The 16483-nt window shown below is 33.5% G+C and overlaps 1 protein-coding gene across 1 annotated transcript; it reads right to left on the bottom strand.

Moving 5' to 3' along the window:
• Window positions 1-7880: 7880 nt before the first annotated feature.
• On the bottom strand, window positions 7881-12324 carry LOC135118784 (uncharacterized). The gene is made up of 3 exons (XM_064041656.1): window positions 12259-12324; window positions 11234-11384; window positions 7881-8041 (listed from the first exon to the last, which is right to left on the bottom strand). Exons 1-3 carry the CDS (start codon window positions 12322-12324, stop codon window positions 7881-7883), a joined length of 378 nt encoding a protein of 125 aa, XP_063897726.1.
• Window positions 12325-16483: the final 4159 nt, after the last annotated feature.

The raw sequence follows: 16483 nt of genomic DNA on the forward strand, positions 1-16483 counted from the left end.
CTTTACATTACTTCTTACTTCGATATCATTCTCAGCTGCATCGGTTTTGCCATTAACTTCATCGTCAGTATCTATCAAACCGAAAACAATGTGTTGTTCATTTTGAAGTTTCAAAAAGTGCACAGATTTCTCAACGATGAAAATCTATTCAATCGCTTTGTGTTCATGAATTGGCTGATTTTGGTCTTGCTGTTCTCTTTTGTTATCTTTATAATGTCATCTTTTTTTCTGAATATGGAAGTACCATTGCCTGATTTCTTCTGTGGCTTGGCCGCATTTTGCTTTGACATTAATATCATATACGCTTTAAGACTGATTAAATTGTTGGAGGATAAAGTGAAACTATGGAATTTTGAAGCTCAACATTTGCTGCAAGCGTATCATAGGAACATTGAATCGCATTGCCAAAGAATGTTTGAAGCTTACTTTAATATTTTAGAGTGTTACAATCTTTACAAGTATTCTTTTCAATTAATAGTATGTATGGATCAGAATCACTTTTCTAAGATTTCTTCGTTTCAAATTTTACAGTGTTAACGTGACTTTACTCTGTTTTCAGATTATGTTCAATAGTATACAGTTCTTTTTTCGTTCTCTAATTATACTTCAAATAGCACTTGACGTCTTTAAAATCGACGAATTGTTTGTAAGTATATTTCGTTAACGTTATTTTCTACTCTTTTAAAGTTATGGATATGTTTAAAATTAATTCATCATTATTATCTTACTTGTTTTGATTATAAGAACTCTGCTATGTTCATCAAATTCTAGTTTTATTTTTAATTAGTCTAATTACATTCATTCTAAACTACTAATTTCTATTAAATCTAGTACTATCTATTTATTTATTTTTCTTGTAGCATGGACTACAAGAAAAAAATATAAATAGATATCATTTTCGTAATATTTTAGTCAGCATTATTTATTCCTTTGTCAACTATAATTTCCAGCTCCTCAGCTGTTTATTTAGTACTTTTTTTTACTTTTCAGATTACGGCAGTTCTTATTCTACTATCCGCGTGGCTCTATATGATGAAGACTTTGTTATTTCAAGTCTGGTTGAGCATTAACTGCGAGAAGTTTTATATTGGCATGAACAACGTCCAATCGTTATGTGCTGTTATTCAGAAATCTTATGACTCAGGTAACTTTAAGGATATCTATAACTTTAATCTGATGCCTTTGTTTAACGACGTCAAAAATCATCAAATGACCCCGCCGTGGATTAGCAGTGGATTACTGACTAAAAACCGTCGTGTTCCGTCGTAGGCCTTTTATGTACCAGGGCCGCGGTAACTCTTTCGAACAATCCCGCAGCCCCGGCAGGCCTTGGTTAATCTGATGGAACAAATTGTTATACGTTCTCATACAAAGAAGGAATGAGCATTTAGAAATGACCTCCTCATAGAACAGGTCTAACAAAATAATCATGTGTATAAGTAGAATACAAACCAAATACTCGTATCTGGGAGACGGTTATTTAACCGCCATGGCCGATTTGTTATTAAATCAACTTCCGTTTTGGACAATTAGTTTGTTTGTAGAAAATTCTTTGTTTTCCTTGTTACCATTTTCTTCTCTAAGTGTATCTTCTCTATGTTTATTCTTGAGCCTAGTATGTCTAGTATGCCAATATTTGACAGTATATTATCACTTCCAGATGCCGCAAAGCGGTTATCGAAGAACATACAACGGTTACATAGAGCTTGTTTCCACAAAATGGACGCTTGTGGAATATTCTGTGTTGATGCCACGTTGTCTCTCAAGCTGACGGAATTAACTACCAATTATACTATCGTGCTATTGCAGTTTGCATTTCTGTAATATTATGTACTGGTTTCCTGCGGTACCTACTTCTCAAGGGACCTGCATAATGTTATAAAGTAGACTGTGTCGTTTTGTTTAGGCTCATGACTGAATCTGTGTACTGAATAACATATGTATACATAATTGATTCAGTAGATTTAGCGGATTTTTACAGGCTGAGTTATCTCCGTATTTATAATTTTAACTAGACTGTAAAACGACGCGTAGAGCTAGGTTATCTGTATGTTAATTTACAGAATAAATTATAGTCATTATTATAATGGTTTTATTCATGTTGTTTAGCAAATAAAATAATGCTGTTAAAACAAGCAACGTACTCTTAATTCAGTTATTACAAAAACTCGAACTGTAGGATAACTACAGTATAGTTAGTGATAAAAATAAATAATTTCAGAGGCAGTGTAGCGTCGATGAAGAACAGTCTACACACATTCATCTTGCTGAAAGAATTGGTTTGAACTCTTTCAATATTCTTGAAAATCCTTTTTTGAGTGTCTGTAAAAGGTATCATTTATTCTTCTTTGCACCCAAAAAGAATATTTATTCATTAACATTAAGCACACTAACATTGACTAACAAAACATTATTGACACCATCTTAAAAAAATGCGTGTCATTTGCCCACAAATATTAGAGATTAAATAGATAAGAATAAAATAAAGAAAAGTGCAAATATAAATAAATACCGAGATTAAGATAGAAAAAAGGTAAGATGAAGTTTTTTCATCATAGTATCAAGAAAACCAAATACAGGCGTGCTAGACTATGTCTAAACCAGTTTTACCTGAGAACCCAAAATGCCTTTTTCGTAAGCAAGTAGTTTGAATATCATTCATAGTCGAATAAAATCTTTCGCACTCCAAGCTCAAAAATATAAAGAAGAACATATTCTTTATAATCCAAGCTAGAGACACAAATGCAAACACCACAAACTGGAATTGAAGAATACATAAATATTAAAAAAACAGTCACTGAAAAGGGGATTAGCCATAGTTATCTTTGTATGCGTGAGCTTCGGAGCATTCTGAATAAGTCGAATAACCGTAATAAGCAAGACAGGAGCCCGATTCTCCTAATTTTACTTAAACGACATACGATTCACATTCGACTGAGATCCAATCCCGACTCAATTACAATTGAAGCGAAAGTGGCATTCCGCTGTTTATTCTTTGAAATAAACGTTTTTTATCCTTTTCTGTTATTCAGTAATGAATCATTTTGTCTGCAAATGATTTACGATTGCAATATGATTGAAGTGCAAACTACCGTATAGACCAAAATCACCAAAATAGCAGACCAATCGCAAACCAATCGAATGTCGTTGGAATACGATTGGTCTTATATTAGTAGCAGAATGCCCGATATGGTTAAAACTGCTATTGCGATCATACTGCGATTCAATTTATATTCTTCATTTCTATTCTAATAATTTCGATTTTGATATTATTAACTTAGGAGAATCGGGCCCCAGGAGTGTATGTTAGTATGATGTCTGACAGAGAGGAATGCAAGCAGAAACATAAAATTACATAGACACCAAATGAAATATCGAACAGGGCAGGACGTAGAAGTGTAAAGATGTGTGGAAAGATTCTAAACTATGCGGTTATATGACATTTTCTATTAAAGCAGTATAAAAATTATCTTACTCTGGCAATATTTCCAGTCATCACTTTTTTCAGTTCGATACGAATCAGTACAGCCAATAAAGACTTGGTTGTTGTTTGTAGAGTATAGAACATAATCTGAAACATAAAGCATTTTAAATGAAAACTTGACAAACGAGTACATGGTCTTCTATTTTATTGTTATCATCACCGTAATCACTATCCACATTTGAAATTCATATTTATTTTTAAAACTGAATAAAAACATACATAAACATACCGTTCGTTGAAAAGTCGACTCTATAATTTGGTAAGTTTTCAAAATGTCAATGTAAATTTCAAACATTTTATTCCAATAACTTTCACTTACAAATCTTCCAGACATCTCGACATTTTTAAGCCAGTATTTGAGGGACTTGTTAATAAGTCTCATTATGCGAATAGCATATACAATATTCATATCAAAGACAATGCAGTAGTAAGCCGTGACCACCAAGCTATAATCCAGGAATTGAAAAGCGTAGAACGCATAAAACATCCAGGCGAAATGAAAACAATTCAATGCTATGACGCTAAACCAATTGGGAAAAATATAAGATCTAAAAATACCACTGATATTGAGACTCCTGTAAATGTTCTGGATATTCATAACAAATGAAATGTAATTACTCTTCTGAAAAATGTTGGTGTAGAGGTCTGAAAGGCAGCCCACGATAAGCAAGATGTAGGTATAAATCTTACCCAAATGATTGATATAGATGTAGCCATTGATATTAAGGCTGAAAGTCCCAATCATGAAATAGAAAGAGATACAAAAAATAAAAATAGCAGTGATAAATGAGATAGTATTGTAAATAACACTGTTTGGACTGATTTTATTGTCCTGAATCTTATACTTAGCACAGCCGAATAAAATGTACATCAGGTTTAAAGGTCTTAATAGTGATTGCAAATCTTTATCAATATTATTTTGTGCTTTATCAAAGTATTTAATTTCTTCAATTGTTACAGCCATATTTAGGGCTCTAGATTCAGAGCTAATATGGTATTTTTATTGCCTAGATACAAGACTTCATTAGCTACTTTCATGTCTACTCCATTGTTATAATGAAAATGAGTGTGTCTGTAAAGAAAATTATTTATCTTGTAATACACTTCGCTATTCCTAGATGTAGTGTGTAGATTGAAACTTGATTGAATTTTCGAACAGCCTTATGAACTATTGCTTTATAGTCACCGTAGGTACTCTTTTGTTAGTTTTTTTGTGATTATAATTTTCTCCTTGAAGAACATTTTAAAAAGTAAGGACGGATGGATATAAAAATATAAGTTTGATATTCTTTCAGTGTGTTTTACTGTGATAAAATTTAGTTAGTTACTTATATGTTTTGTTTTGTTGTTAATTATCTAAGGTCAAAATCAAAGCCAAAGTAATTTTTCGCAATTACAGTGTCAATATTCTTTTGAAAATTAATAACGTTATCATCTATTCATAAATTATTCTGCGCTATAGGTAAAGAAATAGCTGTACCACATTTTACGTGCCAAACTAATAATAATTTGTCATTAAGCTAACAACCACTATTGACATAATCGCCCTGTAATTTATTACTTGTCTGGACGGCACGTTCAAAAAACTTCAAACAGATCAATATGAAACATTCAAGCAAAATAATGTTGGACGAAGACTTTCTAAGTGTTTTTCAACCCTTCTATATCATCAACAGTGTGTTTTGCGCGCGAAAATATAACATCAAATACTATAATGTCGTAGAAAAAATTAATATCACCAACGTGATATGTTCAGTTCTTATAAACAGTCTGATGATTTGCTTCTACTGTTCAGTCATGACATTTTCCCGTTTTGGCTTTGAATTCAGATTGGCGTACCATTTTGTTTACTTCTTGTATTTGTTCAATTATGTCGCTATTTGCGTTATTAATATGTACTACAGTAGTAAAAGCGTGCGATTACTTTTTACTCTTAACCAGATCAATAAATGTCTCAAGAGCAAAAGAGATTTGAGACGCCTCAAGATAGTGTCATGGGCATTTACAGCCTTACTCTGGCTGAATTCTGCATCCCTAGTAATTTTCAAACTAGTGTGTGACTTGAACTGGTCTTTCATGAGAGGTTTGTTTGTATCCATATCCTCACTTTTGGACATGGAAATTATCCGAATCATAATAACAGTTAAAATGTTGACTGGTCAAATTAAAATTTGGAATACGCATATAGAAAATATTCGTTTTAGTAATGTAAATGAAGAAGAGGTGATTGTTGATATTGAATCTTTGCTGGAAGAAATGTTTGATGCATCAAATTCTGTGCACGAAGCCTGGGACCTTTTGAAGAGGACATCAGGAATCATAGTAATTATAATAAATCTTAATGTTAATTGAGGTATTAAGTAATGTAAGATTCATTTGTTATATTCTTCAAAGCCGTTTTGCTCAGTACTTCTGAGACCTCTATAGATTTGGATTGAAAACTTATTTTTTTAATGATACAACGATACAACTTTCCGCCTCGCTACTTGCTTACGTATAGGAGCACGGTGCTGCTCCCCTCATCGCTGCCACTGTGGTGAGGCTGTCACCAGCCTCGGACACCACGGCCTGTCGTGCAGCCGTAGTGCGGGCCGTATTGCGCGGCATGCAAACATCAATGACATTATACGTCGAGCTCTTGTTGCCGTCGGGGTACTAGAACTAGCTACTAGCTGTATTAGAACCAAACGGCTTGGCACGCGACGACGGTAAGAGACCAGACGGCATGTCGTTATTCCCTTGGAAGATGGGTAGGCCTTTAGTATGGGACGCAACCTGTGTCGATACTCTTGCGCCATCACACACCTTCCAAGTTCTGCGTGCTGTGCTGCTGCTGCCGCTGCGGCTGCGGAGAACCTCAAGCGGCGGAAATATAGTGGCCTTGTCGGAAACTATATTTTCGAACCGTTTGGGGTTGAAACCCTCGGGTCGTGGGGTCCGAATGCCCACATTCTATTTAAAGATCTCTCTAGGCGGCTGGTTGACGCTTCTTGTGACCAGAAGGCTGGCTATTACCTCGGACAAAGAATCAGCATGGCGATCCAACGAGGTAATGCTGCCAGCCTCTTGGGCACGCTCCCAGTTGACAGCGATGGGGACGAATTTTTTGACGCTTTTTAGTTGTTTGTTTTACTAGGATAGTTTTTGATTTTTATTGTAAATATGTATTGTAAATATCTATGTAAATATTAATTTAACAAATATATGTAAAAAAAAATTAATTTATTTTATTTTTTAAAGGTCTTTCTATTAATTATTTGAATAGGATGACTATTAAAAAGTTGTTATACAAACTTGGCGTGGTTGTGAGGGTATTATTTAGGGTTTATATGGATGACTTTGTTATCTTTCAGATACTTCTGCATTTCATAACAACTTTCATACAGACCTTATTTTATGCTGAAATATTGATAATGTGGTTGAAAACGCACTTTGTAAGTATATTTTTTAACCTAATATTATCCAAAAATCCATTGATTTTCTCAATCAAGGTTTCTCGAGTAACTACTATAAATTCATCACAATTTTTCTTCTTAACTCATTTTTATATTACAGGGAATTATAGACCTCATGATAATAAGTCATGCCGTTGGTATGATTTTGCTTTTATCAAAAGCCTTTTTCGTGGAGACTGAGCTGTGTATAGCCTGCGAAAAATTGTACTCCTCTGTTTCAACCGCTAACACCAATGTCAATTTGAAGATTTCTCAAGATTGTAAGTTTTACAGAGATTGTACTTTATAATCCTTCGTACACATCCGAATACGAGTACTGTAGGTATGACTCACTCAGGAGTGACTCACTATGTTCTGAAGAAAAAATTAACGAACAAAATATAACAGATTTCGTCAAATAGTAAAATATTTCCAGAATTATAGCATTATTTTATACTGTTCGCAGTCGGTATTAGCAGCAGCAACATTTTTTATCATATTTCATCTCCTTATTTCAGTGCCATCGAAGAAAATGTGGAAGAATACCTACAGGATGATGCACGAACATTTTGAGAAACTCAGTGCTTGTGGCGTGTTTGTGGTAGATGCGGCAACTCTGGCGCACTTCTGCAAACTTGTGACTACATACGTTATAGTGTTACTGCAGTTTGCTTTTCTATAATGGACTCTATTGCTTATGTCTTAAGTACGAAAATACAAAACCCTAGTGAAAGTCAATATGGTATTTAAAGAATTGATATTACCATTCTTCTTAGTGATCTATGCTCATACCATGAAAGGTTCTCTTAAGTATTATTGATTCGTATTAAAATTAATGATACTAACTCTTAGTACTCCACTTTTCCTTTTCCAATAGTTAAAACAGGACAGAAGTTGCTAGCAAAGCTCAAATTGCTGATCAAAATATAAAAGACAAAAGTTTCAAAAACCATATATTAATATTACAAAAAGTTAAATTGTAATAATACAACAGCGTATTGACCGCTAACTCCCATTAAAGACATTGGTAGCGAGGCGTCGACATAGAATAAGCCACATGCAGTCATCTTCCTGAACCTTTTATTTATTAGCATTATCTTCTTGCAGAATTGTTTCCGACTCTCTGTGGAAAGATATAGAGTTTAGATTCCAATAAAATCATTTGTGGGTACTTTATAACATTATTTTTTATTTACCACTGTGAGTGCAAATGTATTAGTCTCAGCTTAAATTATGTTGAATTCCCACTTATTCCGTGTATTATTATATTGGTACTCATTTGCCGGTTAGATTGGCAGCCAACCTTAACATAGTTTGGAAAAGGCTAGACACTGACGAGAGGTCATTAAATAGAGTACCCACAAATAAAATTTAAACTGGCATGCTATCAGCAGTCCATTTTAGACACAGAAGCGAAACATAGTCATATTTTACTTACTTTGTCCATTTTGCGATTTCAATCTAAGTATGCAAACCGCCTTAGCTTTTTCCATAGATATATAGAACTTTTCACAGTTTGAGCTGAATATAATTGCTAGTATTATACTGCTTACAAGCAATACAAATATGGCTGCACTGTGAATCCATTTCTGTAATAGAAAATTTGTATTCTAAAGCAAGACTTATAATTATAATTTTTTGAGCCATAAGACAACCTTGCTGAACGTTCATACACCAGTCCTCGACTATCTATGCCAACACATAATTCAAAAGGTAACTCATACTTACTTCAACTCCCATTTCTTCAGACGACTTTAACGTAACAACCATTAAGTGAAAATCTAGAAGATTGCGCCAGAACCCACCAAATGTGTAGTACAACACCTTCGAAAAAAGTTAGAACGCGATCATATATAAATAATCACTAAGAAAAAAAACAAGTTCTGCATCAAATAAGGGATTAATCTTACCAACCACTGGAAAACTTTAGCATTCAAATTGAAAGCATTCAATATGTTAGTGTATATCTTATACAACTTAACCCACTGTTCTTCATCATCATCATTCGTTGTTTCTACAATCTTAATCCATTCCTCTAGATATATCCTTAACAGGACCAAAATTCTGTTAAATAACATTATATTGATATCCAAAACGAGGGGCATTATATCCGTAATTATATCAAAAGCCTGTTCGAAGAGCACATGGTAATGGCATGTAACATGATACGTGAGACGTTCGGTAAAATCACTGATAATAACAATAACCAAACAGATCCAGTTCATAGTAATATAGCTATTGATACTCTTACGAATATCAATGCTCCTATAAATCGTCTGAATCATCAGAATGAGTAAGACGACATTCTCTTTATGGAAGGTGCTTGAAATGAAAGTTATCGTGAATCCGATCAAAGTAACGAAGTAAAAGGATGTGCCTAAAAATCCCAAAATAGCTTTTGTCAAATCTTCTTCAATAGAACTGTTATCTGCTACGTCAAAGGTGAACATTCGATATACGCAAACTGCATTCATGACCATCACAAAAAAACTAGCGAAAATATTATATTTTGGTCCATTTGGATAAATATTGTTGTTTCTTATGTCATATTTTGAATTCAAAAATAAATTGAGTGCAAGGTTGAACGGCAGAAATATTCTTTTCATATCCTTGATCAGGCGATTTTTGATACCATCCTTTCGTGCAATCACTTCAACTATTCCATGTTTTTTAGGCATTTTAATTGACTTAGTTATTTTGTCCAGTTATTAAATGGCCCATTACTTCAATAAATTATAGTTTTTTGTATGGTTACTGAACCATGACCCCATTAATTTGAAAATCGATACTATCTTAATCAACTTTCACAGAAAGATAATTAACGACTGAATACTGTTAAAAGATATTGTCTACTAAGTACTTTGCTACAGTTTACAAACAAGAGCGTTTTTGTTGGGAACCATTAAATAGATTACATTTGCATAATTAATCTTGCCAACAAGGCATTATTTCAATTATGTTTACTAGTTACATTAAAATTTGCTGCTGATAACATGTGAAAGATGATATGGCTTTAAATAATGATAATTATGAAATGACGTCAAACAGAGATATATGGAAGAAGACATACAAACCCAAATTTACAAGACTTGGGACAAAGGCAATACAAAAAAGAAAAAGGCAAGGATAAACAAATTACAGATACGATGATATTTCTTTTTAATCAAAAGAATTTATAAATGCTAAATATTGAGCTACATTTAATTCATCAATTCAATTCAAATTCTTTATTTCAGACTTATTTTGTCCACATTCTGTTAGTAATACATGACACTTAAGATCTATGTTAGTAAACTTATTTTAATGTATGTAATGATGTTCAATGGCTCATATGGTTCTTTAATCTTACAAGCTATTAGCCTCAGGTAGTTGTTGGAACTGACTCGCATCCTATGCATCAACGATGCCACCCTTTTTCTAATGATGGCATGGAAGCCGACTATATGCGAATCTGATGCAGAAGCGAGACAGTCCCATATTATTTATTTTAACAGCTATTACAAAAATACAAAAAAGCATTCGATTCCAGGTCAGGCAAGTACCAATGCAACTTTTCTAATTTTGTATATATACTTTCTAGGTATATCCTAGACACCGATGACTGTGTTTCGGATGGCACGTTAAACTGTAGGTAACGGCTGTCTTTGAACATCCTGCAGTCGTTACGAGTAGTCAGAAGCCAGTAAGTCTGACACCAATCTATCCAAGGGGTATTGGGTTACCCGGGTAACTGGGTTGAGGAGATCAGATAGGCAGTCACTCCTTGTAAGCACTGGTACTCGGACACATCCGGTTAGACTGGAAGCCGACCCCAACATAGTTGGGAAAAGGCTCGGGAGAAGATCTTACAAAAATGCAAACTGCAATAAGACAATAGTATGAGCAGAGAGAAAGTCACACAGTTGAAGAGGAAGATTCGCGTCGATGATGAATAAGTCGCAACAAATCATCTTTGTGAAATTAGCTTCTTGAAAGCGCTCAATATTTTTCGATACTCTTCTTGCTGCATCTGTGAAAAATATTTGTAATAGTAAGTAGTAAGTAAGCACCTGCTTCCCAAAGAAAGCTAAGTCATTCATCTCTGAATTAAGTTTTTATGAATGTCTTCATTTCTTTTACAGTTAATCTAATTAAATTTTTCTTGTACCAAAAATATTGTAAGAGGGAAGACAGCTTTATTCGTTTCAAAAATGTCACACTTCATAGCAAATTCAATGACGCGCTTATTATGCTAATGTTTTTAATTAACTATATATTTTTAACTTGATTAAAATTGAATCATGCATTCTTAATTCATTAGTATTTAATCTCTTACCTGTAGAATCTCCTGATTTTTTTATCAGTTTACACATGCTTAGGACATCTTTCATTGCTGTATAAAAACCTTCACATTGCACGCACAGACATGTTATTAAGAATGTGTTCTTTATTATCCACAGCTGTGTTCCCACTGATTGTACTATGGACTGAAATGCAGAAATGCTGTTATTTTCATCTGCGTCAAGTCAAAAGTCAAAAACATAATAAAATTTACAAAAGGACAGCACCCCCCAAACGCCCTTTTCACCACTTCCTGGTGTTATGGCTGGGAAGAAGAACAAACTTCCCAGCAAGACAGCTGTCTAGACACTACCTTAATAAACATATGCCTTGTATATAACCTCTAGGTAAGGTGTCTCCGTACAAATTAGCTAAGCGGAAATGTCACGCTCTACTACCACATTTTGCGTACATATTGTAAGGTCACTTTTACATTAATTAAGTTTTATTGCTAATGTAAAAATCCTTTAGTGAGTCGCTTATACTAATTTCTTAGAACTTCTGAGAACCTACGGAGGTATACATAGTTCTAGTACGTACTAACGTGATTTTTACGGAAGCAATTTACAAGTCTAAAAGTAGGGTCTATGAGTGAGGTCGTGGGTTGCATCCATTAGGCAGCATTAGACGAGCTCTGAAGGTTGATGGGACATTAGACACAGTTACTGGATATTTTTTATATGCAGGAGACACCGCGAGTAACAATTAGAGCTTTATGAATGTTATTGAAGATACAAGGAAAGAATATCTTATCTCTATACTCACTGTAATTCCGTTGCTTGTTATACTTTCATGTACTGATAGTAACGTTTCTATATTCATCAAACTATGAATAGCCGTATTAACGATGTAAAAAGATATCTGAAAAGTAAAACAAAAACAAACATTATTTTAATGATGTCAAAATAATTAAATGGAGAAGTTAAAATAGAAGTGATAAAGGATTGATTATAAATAAAGCAAAAGAGGAGAAAGTGCACAGAGTAAGTTCCAGAAAAAATAAAACAAATGAAAACATACCGTTAGATTGAATAGGTCCTGAATTGTTTTATAAACATCCACAATATTCTTGTACGCATCAAACATTTTCTTCCAATAAGATTCATCGCTCCTACTCATACCTATATTGGTCAACTCTTGAATTTCCATTAGCCAAAATCTGAGCATTTGTGTCAACAATTTTATAAGACGGAGAGCATAAACGATATTCATATCAAAAGATAATGCAGAAACAACTAAAATATACGAATACAAAGTTATGAAAGGATATGTAATCCACGAAAATATGCCTATGAATATAAAGTAACTGTACAGAGAGATGACGAAAATCCAGTTGTAGATGATCAAAGATTTCAAATTCTGACGGTTGATATTGAGAACCCTATGCACGAACTGGAGTTTTAAGACTAAATGTATATTAATTTTACAATAGGCGATATTGAGATAATTGTTTAACGCGAATCCAACTGTATAGAAGATTGTATCTAAGATTTGGCTAACATACAAAAACAGGGTCAAGGAGGAATTTAATTCAGTAACAAAAGAGAACACAACGATTTTATAAACATTTACAATTCTGAATATTAACATAGAAATAACTGCTATCAAGTTGTAAATAGGTGAGTTAGGTTGAATACAATTATTGTGGATGGTGTATTTTGACAAGAAAAAAGGAGCTTGCATTAAATTCAGTGGTTTTAGCACTGATTGTAAGTCTTCATGTACTACGTCTTCAGTTGAAGAGTCTGATTGTCCCTCTTGTTTGAAACATGGAAACATGTTTACATTGAAGTTTTTTTTATATATTTAAAATTAAAATTTTTACTCCAATCACTAATTGCTAGAGTCAACCAACTAACCAAAGAACGGTGGCACGAATCCTTAGCTTATCGTACAAAACGGAAAAGCTCTTAAATTAGCCTTATCGTTTAATCTTTACACATTAGCCTTGGGTTGTTTTGAACATTATTGGAATTTCAATATCATTAGGTGTTTGAGTAGTAAACGTTTCTTCATTTCCATGATTATTGTTATCTGTCTTAAAGTGGCATAATTTGGTCATGTTAAACATCATCTTTAACTTAGTAAAGTTCTAGCAATGACACCATATCCTCGAGAAGTGCTACTAAATAATCGTCTGGACAAAGATGTCCAAAGAATATTATTTCCTTTCAACTTCTTTCTCACTATGTTCTTATCTTCAAAATATTGCATACGTGATAATTATATCACACCTAGTAAGAGAAAATATTACGTCTTTGGGCTATTCGGTATTTGTATTATTACTGCAGCCAACATTCATCAAATGTACGGTCAACTTGCAAATATCGATTTAGATATCCCTAAGAACAAAAAAGTACTTCTCATTTTGATCTTCTTACATGTGACTCAAATTTTTAACTTTGCTCTGAGCATTGTTCTAAATATTATTGATTGCCATAAGAATGTTCTTCTTATCGTGATCATTCAGGACATACATAGAAGCTTTGATTTCAGTAAAAGTATTCGAAATCTCGTTTTTGATAGCTGGATGATTCTTTTAATAGGTTTGTGCATCAATGTATACACTATTGCTTACAGTTATGCGATATTACACAGTTTTAATATTCTGTCTTTTACACATGATATATTAATAATAGTTTTGGATATTGATTTGATATATAAAATTCGACTTTTGATCCTGTTAACAACTTATCTCAACGAATGGATTAAGAACATTTGTTTGAAGAAAGACGACTGGCAACACGATCAAGCAAATTGCGTGAATTTGTTCGCTACGTATAAAAATATTTTGAAGGCTTATGATGTGTCCAAAGAAGTATCTCAAGTAACGGTAAATTTTAAAAATCTATAAGAATAGAATCATTATCAAAAATATAGTCAATATATATTATTATTGCGCAATTTCTTTTATAAAAATAAATATTTCAGATACTGTACCGGACGATAAGCACATTTCTTCGAAACTTAACACTACTGGAACTTGTACTCAGAATTCTGAAATCCATCATCTGGTCACGTCACGAGGTAATTCATGTTTACTGTGTTTTCACACCTGCAGAGTTTGTCGCGCGCATACGCTCGGTTTTTCTGTGCGTGACTCATTCTGCTCGGAAAAAACCTGGTCGCGTGGTTTTTAGGCGTCATCATTTGTCGACCGACGAATCCACCAGTGCTAAAGAGCTTTTCTGGTTTTACAAACACCATTTTGTTTTTCGAGAACTTTATCGTAGTTCTTTTGTTTTCAGCTCACTGCAATCAATTTGGCAATGACGGGTCTAACTTTTTCTTGGTTTATAAAAGACTTCATGGCTATACTGTTGTACGCAATTTGCTGTGAGAAGTTCTACAAGGCTATTGAAGAAGCTAAATTTACATGTACACAGCTTTTGTGTAATACTCACTGTTCAAGTGAGTACCTATAAAATTATCATCTGCCTAGTCCTTTATTGATGCAGATGGAACAGTTACCTACGTTTATAATATTGGTTTCAATTTCCGTGGTGTTTGCAAGCACAATGCCATAGCAAGGTTATTCATGACTCCAAAATACCTTATTTTTCAATTCAAAGGCTGTTTCTATGAATCGGACAACGGTCTACAGTAACTTTTTGCAATTACCTACTGAAAAAATCAAAATAAATAACAAGAGTATAATGTAAGGTAATATATTTCTTTACAGAAGCTCAAAAGCAGCTATACTTGAAGATTTTGGAATCAAATACCACATTCAGCAAGATGTCAGCGTGTGGTGTGTTCAGCATAGATGCTGCACTACCTCTATGTTTTATAGAAATTATTGCTAATTACACTTTCGTGTTACTGCAGTTTGCTTAGCTATGAGATGTACAGGATTTTGAAATTCTATTTTGTTAATAAAAAAGGGTTATCATGCAAATTGCATACAACTTCTATTAGTACTATCTCAAATGAAATAAAAATCTAAAATAGCTAAAAAAGGCATCAAAAAGCCCCTCCTAATCGCTGCTCACCTAGCGTACCCAAGAGGCTGGTAGCTATTTTTTAAATTAAAAGCAGCCTTTGGGTCACTTGAAGTGTGAATAAATAAAATAAATGACTTCATTTTGGTATAGTTCTTATTAAAACCGCACTTCTTATTAAAATCAAAATTGAAGATAGCAGATCAACAGATACGTAGAATACTGCGAAAGGATAGTTATTTCATGAAATCAAAAACACGAAGGTTAACATAACCATATATTTGATTTACAAATAGTTAAACTGTAGTATCACAATAACATTAGATACGATGATCATTGAGACTTGTATTGGCAAAGACGCATCAACAATGATAATACCGTAAGTGCTCATTTTCGTAAATGTTGCACTCTGCTCCCTTTGGATGTTTTTGCAGACTCGTTTTTGCAATTCTGGAACAAGTAACGCCATTATTTTTGGGTCGAAAATCTGTACGAAGCCTGACTATTATTAGGCATTTAACTTCATGTAGGCCTAGGTTCAGCAGTGGACGACAATTAGCTGATATGATGATTATGATTTACCTCTAACTTCACATCTCACTGAAAGATAATGGTGATCTCAAAGGTTTCTCCAAAAAGGATATAATCGGTAAATGTGTGGTAAAATTACTTTATAAAAAATAATCTCAATTTACCTGAGCATTCCGGTGAATTCAAAGACAAAGTGCAGTAATGCAGGACTTTTCTCATTGCTATATAAAACTTCTCACAACGTATACTCAAACTGATTTGGAAAAGCATGTTTTTAACAACCCAAGCTTGAGTTACTGTTATTACTATTACCATCTGAAAATAAGTATTTACAAATATTATGAAGCCGAAAGTAGCTTTCGCCAAAACTACTGAATGGAAATTAATTGGTACACAAAGTGAAAAGGAATCTGCTTTATATCTTTCTAAGGAGATTGATCCACCATTTTGTCTGCCTATCGAAGACACGAAAAGTGGTGACGATCGGGCGTTTGCACAGACTTTTTTTATTAAATAGAACTTCAAAGAGAAAAAAAGTAAGAAGATACTTACGAAAGACACTGTAGGATATAAGTCTTTGAAAAATAATAATATTCCTATGTTAGTCAAAATGTGGTAGGCTGTGAATATGGTGTAGAACATGATCTGGAATGAGAAAAAAAAATTAAGTATTAACACCACTTTGACACTGTTATACACGCTTTCACTATGCAAAAACTTTAGATAATGATATTGGAGACTTACATGTGTCCGAAATACCATCTCAACAATTT

Source organism: Helicoverpa armigera, chromosome 25, assembly GCF_030705265.1.
Source record: "Helicoverpa armigera isolate CAAS_96S chromosome 25, ASM3070526v1, whole genome shotgun sequence".
Classification (NCBI taxonomy): Eukaryota; Metazoa; Arthropoda; class Insecta; order Lepidoptera; family Noctuidae; genus Helicoverpa; species Helicoverpa armigera.